The following is a 12,090-nucleotide window of genomic DNA, read 5'->3' as shown; positions in this document are numbered from 1 at the left end:
GCACAGGGGAGATGGCCGTCTGCAACACACACAGGGGTAGTGCAACCTGCTGTGTGCAACCCACTCGACACGGGAAAACCACCACCGCTGAAGCGCCGTCCACCAGCACGAGAGCCCACCGAAGAGCGTGCTTTGACTGTAGTTTATCACTACTGCAGAAGGTCAGGAGCAGAACGATAAAACCGCTCGGCTCCGAAGCGAAAAGCCTGAATATGCGCTGCATCTGCTGCCTACTTATACTCACGCTGTGATCAGCAGCAGCTGGATGCAATAATCGCATGCCAATGTGCATTGGCTCGTTTAGTTTACACTCGAAGTAGATTGGTCCCTCTAAGCGAGATCCCAATTTCGTCGGTCCTCCGACGTGACGTCGAGAGTGACCGACTGAAAGGGAACCATAGTTGTACTACAAATAAAACAAAAAAAAGCAGTTAAACCATGGTAACCACAAATGAACCATGGTTTTGTTACACTAACCATAGTTTAACAATGGTATTTGTAGTAAAACTGTGGTTATACAAATGGTACTCAATTTGGCAAAAAAAAACATGGTTACTACATTTTTACTTTAAAAAAAACCTTGGTTAATTTTCGTAAGGGTTGTTAGCATGTTTACAGCTTTTAGCATTTTGGCTGGTTTTGTCGTTACTTTAAGAATACCTTGTTAGTCTTTATTAGTATAGTAGCTTTTGTTAGTATCCTGTGCACTACTTTCAAGTAGCAAACTATTTTATGAATATCTAATTAGTTTCTGTTTGCTTGATAGTAGCTGTTAGTGTTGCTAATTGTATTTTGCTAACTACTCTTAGTATAGCTTATTATAGCTAATTAGTATAGTAGCTTTCATTAGTACCTTGTAGTGTGGCAAAATACATTATCAAGTAGCTAACTACTTTAAGAATAGCTAATTAGTTCATACTAGTATAGTAGCTGTTGTTAGTAGCTTGTAGTGTACCTGCCTTTTTAGAGTAGCTCTAAAGCTTTAATACTTTAAATAATGAGTAGCTTTAATCTTAAGAAGCTACGCTTAAAAGTAAATAGCCTCCACTGCAGCACAGGTCTGAGCATGTAGCAGTGTGTCAGTGCTGTAGTCTCTGCTGCATGGTGATGCCATTACTGTAAACAGCATCTGGCGGACACACTTCATAACCCCTTTAAACAGCAGATTACTGAGCTGTAATGAGCTTGTGTTTGTGTGCTACAGCTTGCCGCACATTTGCACTTGGGCTGTGGGTATATAGCTAGAGCGTGATATTCTTTCAAGATTCATGTGTAACAAATGAGAACCAAAACTTACCCCTAACACTGTCTGTAATGCTAACTTGAACTATTGCTATATTCGGAAGCCATCCCAAAAAAGCTGACGAGTCCAACAACAAAGCCCTCAAGGAACTGTTTGGTAATAACCCAACCATTACCATTGTGCCTTGAGCAGGACACTGAACTGTAGGTTCCTTCAAGTCAATTGTCCCTGTAATAGATTGGCCCTAATTATTCCCAAGTATTTGGTATCCGAATATGTTTGAATTCCATTGCAGTAGAAACTAAATTTTAATTAATTTATTTTTTGGGGTAATTTTTGCAATTAACTTTCGAATCAGTTGGTCCAATTTTGTAGTGAGTGTTTGAATTTTTTAAGATTTTGTGTTTGTGCATTTTTCACTGTCTGAATACATTTTGAAGTTTATGGTATGCTTAAAAACATATGTTTGCTTTAAAAGTATTTTAGCATCTCATTTTATTTGTGTCTTCTCTTGCTCTTAGTTCCTAGGAGAGGTCCCAGAGAATGCTGTCGGGGTGGTTGTGGCCAATTTGACAGTCAGAGACAAGGACCAGCCTCATACACCAAATTGGAATGCCGTCTATAGGATTACAGGAGGAGATGCGATGGGCCATTTTGCTATACGCACTGATGAAGTCACCAATGACGGCAAGGTCATAGTGGTTAAGGTAGGTATATCCAGTTGGTTACATTGTCAAACATTATTCGTGGTTCTCAGACTGCTGATCTTTTGATTTTTAACTCTGCATACTCAAACATTCAACACTCTCATCCACTGTACAGTATTTCCTCTGTCTTCAGACACGGAACAGCTTTACCTGGAATTAGTTTTAGAAAAGCATCATTTCCACTTAGAAATTAATGAGAAATCTAAAAACCTTTCCTCAGCATATCTCAGTACTATTCATATTAAAACCTTTTCAATTTAACGAATGGTAAAAAAATAATACTTTAAACTGCTAAAACAATGGTAATGGAAGAAACAGGAGATTGCAACTCAACACAGGTAAATAGTTCACAGATAAATTGAAAAAAAATAAAAAACAAAATAAGAAATCTATGATGCGTAATCTTTTATCTTTCCCTCCAGTTTTGTAGCCTTTACTGCTCTAATATTAAAGTGTTTGGCCATTTGCATGGTGTGTGTGAGAGAGAGCAATAGAAGCCTTCGGCAAAAATGTATTTCAGTCTTTTTGGAAGTGTTACACAGCTTTCATGGTCACATGCATTTCGGCACACCACATTTCTACCCACGGAACAGCTGGTCCTCTCACGCTCATCTCCTCGTCAACTCCTTCTAACCTTTACTCTAGGGTTCACTTCATCTCCTAACGCAAACTGAAGTCACTTTCTGTTCCTCTTCTTACACTTTTGGAGTCTCATTCAACCTGACAGTGAAGAGTAAGTTTAATGTCTTATTGAAATGGGTTTTGCTGTTTCATTGAATGGTTTCATTGAATCAAAAAAGCATTGAATCAGAGCACAATCAAGTTGTTTGAAATCTGAAGGAACTTTTATTTTTGTGTGCATATGTGTAGCCGGTCGACTATGAGAGGAATGACGCCTTCACGCTGATGGTGGTGGTGTCGAACCAAGCTCACCTGGCCAGCGGGATCCCCTCCTCGCCGTCCTCCTCTGCTGCTGTTTCCATCAAAGTACTGGATGTCAACGAGGCCCCCGTCTTTCCTTCCAACCCTAAAATCATCCGTTTTGAAGAGGGAGTGCCTGCTGACACCACCCTCGCTACTTTTGCGGCACTGGATCCAGACCGCTTCATCCAGCAGACTATCAGGTAGAGAGGAATGACAGCAGGTGCTTTTGTCTGTCTGTTGGAAACTCGGGATGTCAATCTTTCAGAGTGACCGTAAATGTCAATCATTTATGTTCTTACTCGCTCAAACACACATATAGGTTATTGACAGTGTGTCTACAATGATAAAAAGGGGGGGAAAATTTTTGTTTACTCCAAAGATGACAGGTTAATATTAATATTCACTTAATTTTCAAGTTGTTTTTATAAAAATTTTTTAATAATATTTATACCTTTTTCAGGCAAAATGTCTGATTAAAAAACTCAATGTCAAGTGATGTAACCATTAAGTAAAATGTCATACATTTTTCTTACACACTAAATGCACTTCAGCATAGGCTATATATCCTAATCATTCTTTAAAAAAAAAAAAGATTCAAAATGTTCCTATTTTTTGCTATGATAATAACGACCTCAGGAGTCCACTGTTATATAATTTCCTGTTTTATGGCTTTCTACATGATTGTTACACCACACAGAGTTTTTAAAACATTAACAGTGTTTTAAATAATAATAATAATGTTTTTGTTATTATTATTATTATTATTGTTAATAAAGAATAACAATTTGGTCCCTCAGTAAATTCTCTTTGCCACCTTGAAGAATTCTCAGTTACTTAAAGTGTAGATAGACGGCCGGGAAGTAAGAAAACACACAGTCAAATGTATCCTCAATACTTCAATTTATTCATAGAAATACAGATATTATATAGGCATATGTCGAGGGGAGTTTCACCCTCTTAACCAATGAGGATATGAATAACATACACGTAGGATCTTTGGCCAAGAACATGTGTTTATATAAAATGGCCACATGTACAGAAAAACATGGACATATTAGGAATAGACTTTTGCGAAGAATGCTGAACTGTCTTCAGAGTTTCATCACGAACCTCATTCCTAGCTATCATGTCCTTATTTGGGACATTTGAACCAAGAGAAGCTAATGTATACATTTAAGCATGCATACCTCGCATATAAGTAAGACATATTTAAAACATAATATCAAGAGAGAGAGATGGATACAGAAGGGGGGATTCAGAGAGAATGCGTTGTATATAGAAGACTGAGAGAGAGAGAGAAAAAAAGGAGGGGTGAGGCATCTCTGGAACATTCTCTTAATAAGACAGAGAGTGTTTTCTAACAATTATTATGTAGGTTTTTATTTTTTGCAGTTACAGTTTATTAAGCCCTACAAAAAACTCTAAATGTATTTTTATTCACATATTGAGTATGTATATCATGGATGTATAGTCCAGTCATTCATGTATTTTTACTAACTTATTTAGAAAAAAATAAAAATCATTATCACATTATTGGCCTACATATAATACAAGAGCACAATTATTTGCGTGAAAACGTATTTTTGTTTTTATTTATGTCTCATAACAACTACTGTTAATTAAATGCTTTTAAATAGTTTCGGTCCGGAGTCTTTTTGAATGATCGATTGAGTCAGCAATTGCTATTGTTAATTTACATAAAGCGCTCATTAGCTGAGTGACACACATGAATAGCAAATCAAGATGTCCGCCACATAAAGTCTAGTATGTTCTACCCACACTTCTCGCTTTTCAATTTTCTGCTGAATCATGCTTGAGTTTTAAAATTCCCATAAATCCATGAGGGCTTTATTTGCCTAGTGAGTTTAAGAGCCATTTTTATAGAAACAAGGCTTAAAACAAATCCATCACTCCCGGGTGCAGGTCAGCCCCTGACTTTGTAAGCGAACGTCAGAAGTACATGCAATTTCCATACTGCGCTGTATGTCAAGTGATGTAGCACATATCGTTCGCACCATTAGCACCCCAGGAGCAGCTAAATGCTTTTAATTGACTCGCTCCTGTTCTAGTCCCTTGGTTGTGCCTGGGTTGCCAAGCAACAGGGTGAAAGGTCGTCGAGTAATGAGCCGAACCATTCCCCACACTGCTGCTCCTATTGTGTCTCTCCCTCTCTCTCTATCAGTCGTCCACGCTTGATCTCTCTTGATTTCTTTTTTTCCATGACTCAGAAGTGTGCGGGCAACATGCCAGCTTGAAGTATCGATCCAAAGTTTGCCTCCCTGCACGTTCACTCACACACTTGGGGAACTTCACTAGACTTGCTTCATAGATCACTGTGTGCGAGGAACGGTTCGATCAATACGGTCCACACTGTGGTGCTCTCGCTCTCCGAATCTATCAATGTTATAGGCTCAAGTAAGTCACTGGAAAGTGCTTAGCAAACAAATAAACAAAAAGATGCAGTGTGGGCTTGATTATTAGCAATACCGAAATAATTTGCGCTAATAATCGAACACCAGTAGCGAATCGATGCAGTGGCATTCTTACCAACTTTTGAGACCCGGTCTGGCAGATGAATAGGCTGTAACTGTTTTTAACTTCAGTGTTTTGGATTAATAGCGCGGAAGCCTGATACATTACCCAATAATATATAGAAGAAAGATTATGTGTCACATCTGTGATTTGATTGAGTGTAAATGTTTCCACATTTCTCTGTGCAGATCCATTGATCAGAACAGAGCCCGTGCTGTGACTGAATGAGGGACATATCGTAATAATCCACATGCTATATCCTCATAACAGACTAAATATGATTTTAACGGCATTTAAATGGATTGATGATCTCAAAGTTCTACATTATTACCCTCAGCCATACTGTTACAGCATAAATTATGATTGAATGTTGAGCTCTATGGCCGCATCTTGCGGATGCTTATGGATTTTTATCCAGAGTAATCTGATGAACAAATGCTTTTGGCCTTCAGGTACTCCAAACTGTCAGATCCAGCCAACTGGCTGAAAATCAACAGGACCAATGGAAGAATTACCACCACGGCGGTGCTGGACCGCGAATCGCCGTATATGAAGAAAAACGTGTATGAAGCGACCTTTTTGGCCGTAGACAATGGTAAGAATGGAGGGGGGAGTTGGAAAGTTTGAACAAAATCAACACTTTGAGTGTCGATGCTGTGTTTGGGGAAACAAATGGATTTAAACGATTGGGTAGGTCAGTTTGGAGAGAAGTTGGTTAGCTTGAACTTAATTTGTCCCACAGTGCCAAAAAGCTGTTCACAGCCTATTGATTCATAACCTATCAGCACTGGGGCGTTTTTCAAATCTGATTGGATTTCATTCTCATTCGCTATTCAACCAAGAAGGTATTCCAACAAAGCTGCTGTCCAATCGCAGTTGATTTGCCTGCCCATTTTTACACACACTTTCCTAAATAGACAGACGAATTGCGTAACGCCATCAAAAAAACATCAGTAAGAGTTGGTATGAATAGGACAAATGCTTATCCTCGTTACAAGTGAACCCATATTTAATGTAGTTTAGGTTGTGTTGTTTTAACTCACTTAATTTTGCTTAGGTTTTTGAGGATGAGGGACTGATAAATGTGTGAATTGTTTTTTTTTTAATACAGGAACTGTTCAACAAACCAGTTCACTAAAATAAATGGGAGCATCGAATGCTGCATTTGAGAAAGTGGATAGTTGAACGAACTGATTTACTTGAATGAATCCAATGCTACATATGAAAAATAAGGTTGTTAAGGACAAACCAGTCTTCTGCAATAAATAAAAAAAATCTAATCCAATTCTACATAGGTAAAAAAAAAAAAAGGGAAAGAGAACTATTTAGGAAAAACTGATTTATTGGAATTAATCCGACTTTCCAACATTACAATACATATGAGAGAGGATGATCTAAATCAGTGTTTCTCAACCCTGGTCCTGGGCGCCCCCCAACACTGCACATTTTGTGTGTCTCCCTTATCAAACACACCTGATTCAACTCATGAGCTCATTAGAAGAAGCTCCAGGACAGGGCTGTCCAAACTCGGTCCTGGAGGGCCGGTGTCCTTCAGAGTTTAGCTCCAACTTGCCTCAACACACCTGACTGGAAGTTTCTATGCCTAATAAGAGCTTGATTAGCTGGTTCAGGTGTGTTTAATTAGGGTTGGAGCTAAACTCTGCAGGACACCGGCCCTCCAGGACCGAGTTTGGACAGCCCTGCTCCAGGACCTGAAATGAGTGTGTCAGATAAGGGAGACATACAGAATGTGCAGTGTTGGGGGGTGCCCAGGACCAGGGTTGAGAAACACTGATCTAAATGAACCAATTGCAATTGAATTGAATTGATCTAAATGAAACCAAACCAATCCACTAAAATTAATTATTAATGATTTAGGCGAGCGTGTTTGATTATATTTTTGATTATCAGAAAGGAGATGTATATTACCGTTTATTTGCCTGTTTATTTTTCGTCAGACTCTTTCAAATGTAGAAGCTGAAATTGCTTAACTTAGGGTATTGCTTCAAAAGCTCGGAAAACTTCAGGGGAGGTTGGTATGATTAGGAAATTGACCAATCCATCTGCCTGTCTTGGTGTGTTTTTCCCAGAAGTTTTCAAAGGTGTCCGTAGTGGCAGACCTTGTCAGGACAAAGGCATATTGGCCTAAATCAATACGTCCAAGATGTCCAGGGTTGACAGGTTGTATTTTAGACTCATATCGGACCTTCTAATAACAGAATTTGACAGAATTGATCTTTATAATATCTAGCCTGTTACTCAGTCAGAGCTTTGGGAAAGATACCGTGCCATGTTTTCCACAACTGCCCCTCGCCTGTGATGGCAGATTGTGTTTCGAGAGAGTGTAGGTATATATCTGACCTCTGTTTTTGTCTTTGATTCACACACAGCCGTAGGAAGCAGATATGTCTGTTTCTTCAGGCAAAGTTATTACACATATCTGTCCTCTGAGAGAGCCCAGCTCTATTAAAAGAAAAACAGCTGTGTGAAATATTTATGTGCAGTTATCATTTCTTATATCTGACGCAATTGAGAGTTTTCAGGACGAATACATAAACTTTACGACCCTAACCCCTGACTGTCGTTATCCTCTTTCTGTCTCTTAGGTTCCCCTCCTGCCACAGGAACTGGTACTGTCCAGATTTATTTGATAGATGTGAATGACAACGTGCCTGTCTTAGTTCCTCAAGAGGCTCTGGTCTGCGAGAGGTCACGACACGGGCATCCAGTCAACATCACAGCCTCGGATTTAGATTCAGAGCCCAACGCCGGCCCGTATGTCTTTGAGCTGCCCTCTTACCCCTCTTCTGCCCGCCGTAACTGGACCATTTCACGCCTGAATGGTTAGACTTGGATTTTACATATTACAAATTCAAAGTATTCAAGGCTTTTACCATTTCAACAGGTCATTCTAACTTCAGCTTATGCGTTTGCTATCAGTTAAAAGGTTTTCCTTCAGGATAATACATCTAACATTATTAATAGTGGATAGAAAAAAGATTTACTGTTAATATGTAAATATAGTTTCCAAAAATATCCAAATATTTAATTTTCTATCTCTTTCTAGGTAATTATGCCCAGTTGAAACTCCGGATCCCGTACCTGGAGGCAGGCATGTACAGAGTTCCCATTTTAGTTTCCGACTCTGGAAACCCTCCCCTGTCCAACACCTCTGTCTTGAAGGTGAAGGTGTGTCCCTGTGATGAAAACGGAGACTGTACTGTGATCGGGGCAGTGACTGTGGCCGGGCTGGGAACCGGAGCCATCATCACCATCCTCATCTGTATCATTATACTGCTCAGTAAGTGATGGATGGATTAGCGTGCAGATTGATGGTTTGATTTATAAATGAATAGATGATTAAATCAGAGAATGCAACAAAATCAAATCTCCACAACATCAGTAAATTGTGATTAATAACCTTTCAACATGTCATTTAATTTTTGATTATTCATTTTCATTGAACTGTCAGTTAACATTTTCTCAACTTTATGAACCTCCTAACAAAGACTACATCTAAAAATGTAAATGCGACTTCCAAAAAGTATCATATATTAAATTATATTATAAACTTTTAAAAAATATGTATTACATTACATTATATTATATGGAAGTAAAGACATTTATAATGTTACAAATGATTTCTATTTCAAATAAATGCTGTTCTTTTGAATTTTGTATTCATAAAAAAGAATCCTTTAAAACATTTATACAGTTTCCACAAAAATATCAAGCAGCGCAAATTAATCTATGCCATCGCAAGAATAAATTATATTTAAAGCTAAATATTAAACTGTCGCTTCACTGTATTTCTAAACAAATTAATGCAGCCTTGGTGAGAATAAGAGATTTTTTTTTTATCTTACCAACCCCAGAACAGTATACTGTACCAGTAGACATACACATCTAAACTTAAACTATATATAAGTGCATCAGAAAGTGTTTTGTTTTCTTAGATCATGTCTTATCTTGCCTAAGGCACTAAATACGTCTGGACCACCACTGGTGCCCTGTCAAAATGAGAAAATAGGTGCATGACACCCCTGTATGTTTGTTTTTTAGGTATGGTTCTGTTCTTTGTGGTGTGGGTGAAGCGAAGGGAGAAGGAGCGTCAGACGAAACCCTTATTGATCGACCCTGAGGATGACGTCAGAGATAATATCCTGAAGTATGATGAAGAGGGAGGAGGAGAGGAAGATCAGGTCAGTGTCACACATGTCATGCAGTTATCGATTTTCGAGTCAAGGCCGTTTTGAACTTTTCAATAGTTTGCTGCTTTTTTGTCAGTTGCAAGAGCATCTCTGACCTTGTTTCAGACGTGACCTGGTCTATTTTTATTTCTGTTGCAGGACTATGATCTGAGTCAGCTGCAGCAGCCCGAGTCTCTAGATCACATAATGAGCAAGCCTGCAGGTGTGCGGAGAGTGGACGAGAGACCCGTTATCCTAGAATCTCAGTACCCTGTCCGGCCCACAGTGCCACACCCAGGGGACATCGGGGAGTTCATCATTGACGTATGCTCCCTCTGTTTCTTATCATGAAGATAATCTAGCTAGACCTCAAGTTCAACTAATGCCTGCTGAGGGGGGTAGGAAGGAAATACAGTTTTAATTTGAAATGTCGTAATTTTTGCAGCTTAGTCTTTTTCACTGAGCAGGATGTTACAGCGTGTTTTCATAGTGCATCAAGGTCTTTCATCTCAAACGATCAAGGAAAATTTGATTCCTCCTGATGTGACCCCTTGAAGCACTTTCCAGCAGCGGCTTTCAGATCACTTTGTATGCGTCTGTTCCAACAGCCTCATCTCACGTTCTCTCCCTCTCTCGTATTAGGGTCTGCGAGCGGCGGATAATGACCCCACTGCTCCCCCCTACGACTCTCTGCTGGTGTTTGACTATGAGGGAAGCGGCTCCACAGCAGGCTCTGTTAGCTCCCTGGACTCCTCCAGCTCTGGAGAACAGGACTACGACTACCTCAATGACTGGGGTCCTCGCTTCAAAAAGCTGGCAGACCTCTACGGAGGAGGGGGAGAGGACTGAAGGTGGGAAGGCGAGGAAGACGGAGGGGAACGGAGAGGGCCAGGAGGGACAATTGGCTTCTCGGATGTTTTATCGAGAAGTCGCACGCCAAGCCTCCAAGTGGGCTGATTATCTCTCAACTAAAGTTCCTCTGCACGCTACGGAGGCATCGAGAGGGGAGGATATTGCCCTGCAGCCTGCTCTGGACCTTTGCTGCAATCCACAAGTATTTTACGGCTTTTTACAATATTTCGCGTTGTGGTTTCTTCAGTGTTGTTTTGTCACTCCTCTCGGACCGCCTAGAGGCTCAAGATGGAATCGAGTTGCGACAAGGAATTCTCGGCGTGTGGGAATAAGTGCGCACGCTCGTTTTTCCGTTCGCTTTATCACTAAAGAGAGTTCCACACACACTTTTTCTCTCAACTTGAATTTCAGTAGAACAGAAGCACTGTTGTTGATAAAGTGCCTTTTGTGGTGTGTTTTGTATCGGACTCCTGCAATCTCAGGGTCGGTTGCCATTTTGAAAAGTTTCTTCTGTTGGGCACACACTCCCCCGTTCCTGTCTGCTCCTCTCGACTACCTTTTGCTTTCCTTTCATCCCTGCATTACCGGTGCAGAACGCCTCTTTGACTACTATGTGGAAAACAAACAAAGGAAACAGAGAATGTTTTGTCAAGACTTTTGGTGATAAACACAGGACTCATTTTCCCTTCAGAAATATCATTCTCCTTTGAGAAATTGGAGCGTATGAAGTACAGTGATCCAATTCGAAAAAATCATTTATTTTTTTGGGGGGGTTTTGTTTTTTTTTTAAACTTGACCGACCACGACCATATAATGTTATGTTGTGTGATGGTTGTGTAAAAAAATCAAGGTCTTTATTTTCAAAGAAGAAAAAATATTACTGGAGAATGCCTTTTAGCTCATACTCTTGCCTGCCTTGTACGATTTTGTGTTGCGTTTCCGAATTGTAAAGGTAATTTAGGCATGACAAGTTGCCAGACAGTGAGACTAAAAGTGATGGACCCGACTCTAAAAGGATTGCATCAGAAGAAACCTTCTTTTTTGTCTTGAACATTCCCCTTTTCTAACTTTATAAGTTGATTAAAATATTATACGTGCATGACTTCTTTCAAAACAATGTCTCAAATCTCTCGCACTTGTTCCTCTGTGGTCAGAATGTGAAAAGTAGTTGGCAAAGAATATACACCATACGGAATAAATATAATCTGAAAAAAATTAATAAAAAACAAACAAAAAAAGATTCAAAATGTTTAAAATGCTGTAAAATACTTATTGTTGAAGTATTATTTGAAGCATTTGCTGCTCTTCAAGCTCCAAGTCGGGCTAAATGACAGTGTCTGGGCCTGTTTGTGTGTGAATGTGAGTGTGTGTTTGTCTATATCCTGTAGGATTTTTAAAATCTCTTTTTATATGTTTGTCTTTTGTATTTTTCTCCTAGGTTTTACGTTTATTCTTTGGCTATGAGAAATGCAGCAGTGTTCTTTTTGTCTTGTTCTGAAGAAAGTCTGTCTCGTCCGTTCTGTCCCTGGATAAGGGTCTAAACCTGCATTGCAGAGAAGCTTACAATCATGCCTGCTCCACCATTCAGTGTAACTGATTTTTCCATTCATCTCAAATACTGGATGTGCTTTAGAGAATAAAC

The 12,090-nt window shown here is 39.5% G+C and overlaps 1 protein-coding gene across 2 annotated transcripts in view; it reads left to right on the top strand.

Moving 5' to 3' along the window:
* The window catches only part of LOC107590155 (cadherin-4-like), a 267,908-nt gene extending 256,067 nt beyond the window's left edge, over positions 1 to 11,841 (top strand). For both annotated transcript variants that reach the window (XM_016278770.1, XM_016278769.1), the window contains exons 10-17: positions 1,765 to 1,950; positions 2,821 to 3,074; positions 5,859 to 6,001; positions 8,013 to 8,249; positions 8,474 to 8,707; positions 9,469 to 9,608; positions 9,756 to 9,920; positions 10,239 to 11,841. In XM_016278770.1, coding sequence (XP_016134256.1) covers positions 1,765 to 1,950; positions 2,821 to 3,074; positions 5,859 to 6,001; positions 8,013 to 8,249; positions 8,474 to 8,707; positions 9,469 to 9,608; positions 9,756 to 9,920; positions 10,239 to 10,445 — 1,566 coding nt within the window. In that variant the 3' untranslated portion in view covers positions 10,446 to 11,841. The remainder of the gene's footprint in view (positions 1 to 1,764; positions 1,951 to 2,820; positions 3,075 to 5,858; positions 6,002 to 8,012; positions 8,250 to 8,473; positions 8,708 to 9,468; positions 9,609 to 9,755; positions 9,921 to 10,238) is intronic.
* The last annotated feature ends 249 nt before the right edge of the window (positions 11,842 to 12,090 follow it).

Source organism: Sinocyclocheilus grahami, unplaced genomic scaffold (assembly GCF_001515645.1).
Source record: "Sinocyclocheilus grahami isolate Dianchi unplaced genomic scaffold, SAMN03320097.WGS_v1.1 scaffold125.1, whole genome shotgun sequence".
Lineage (NCBI taxonomy): Eukaryota > Metazoa > Chordata > Actinopteri > Cypriniformes > Cyprinidae > Sinocyclocheilus > Sinocyclocheilus grahami.
The sequence above is the reverse complement of the archived record's forward strand: the minus strand, read 5'-3'. Positions and strand labels throughout refer to the sequence as shown.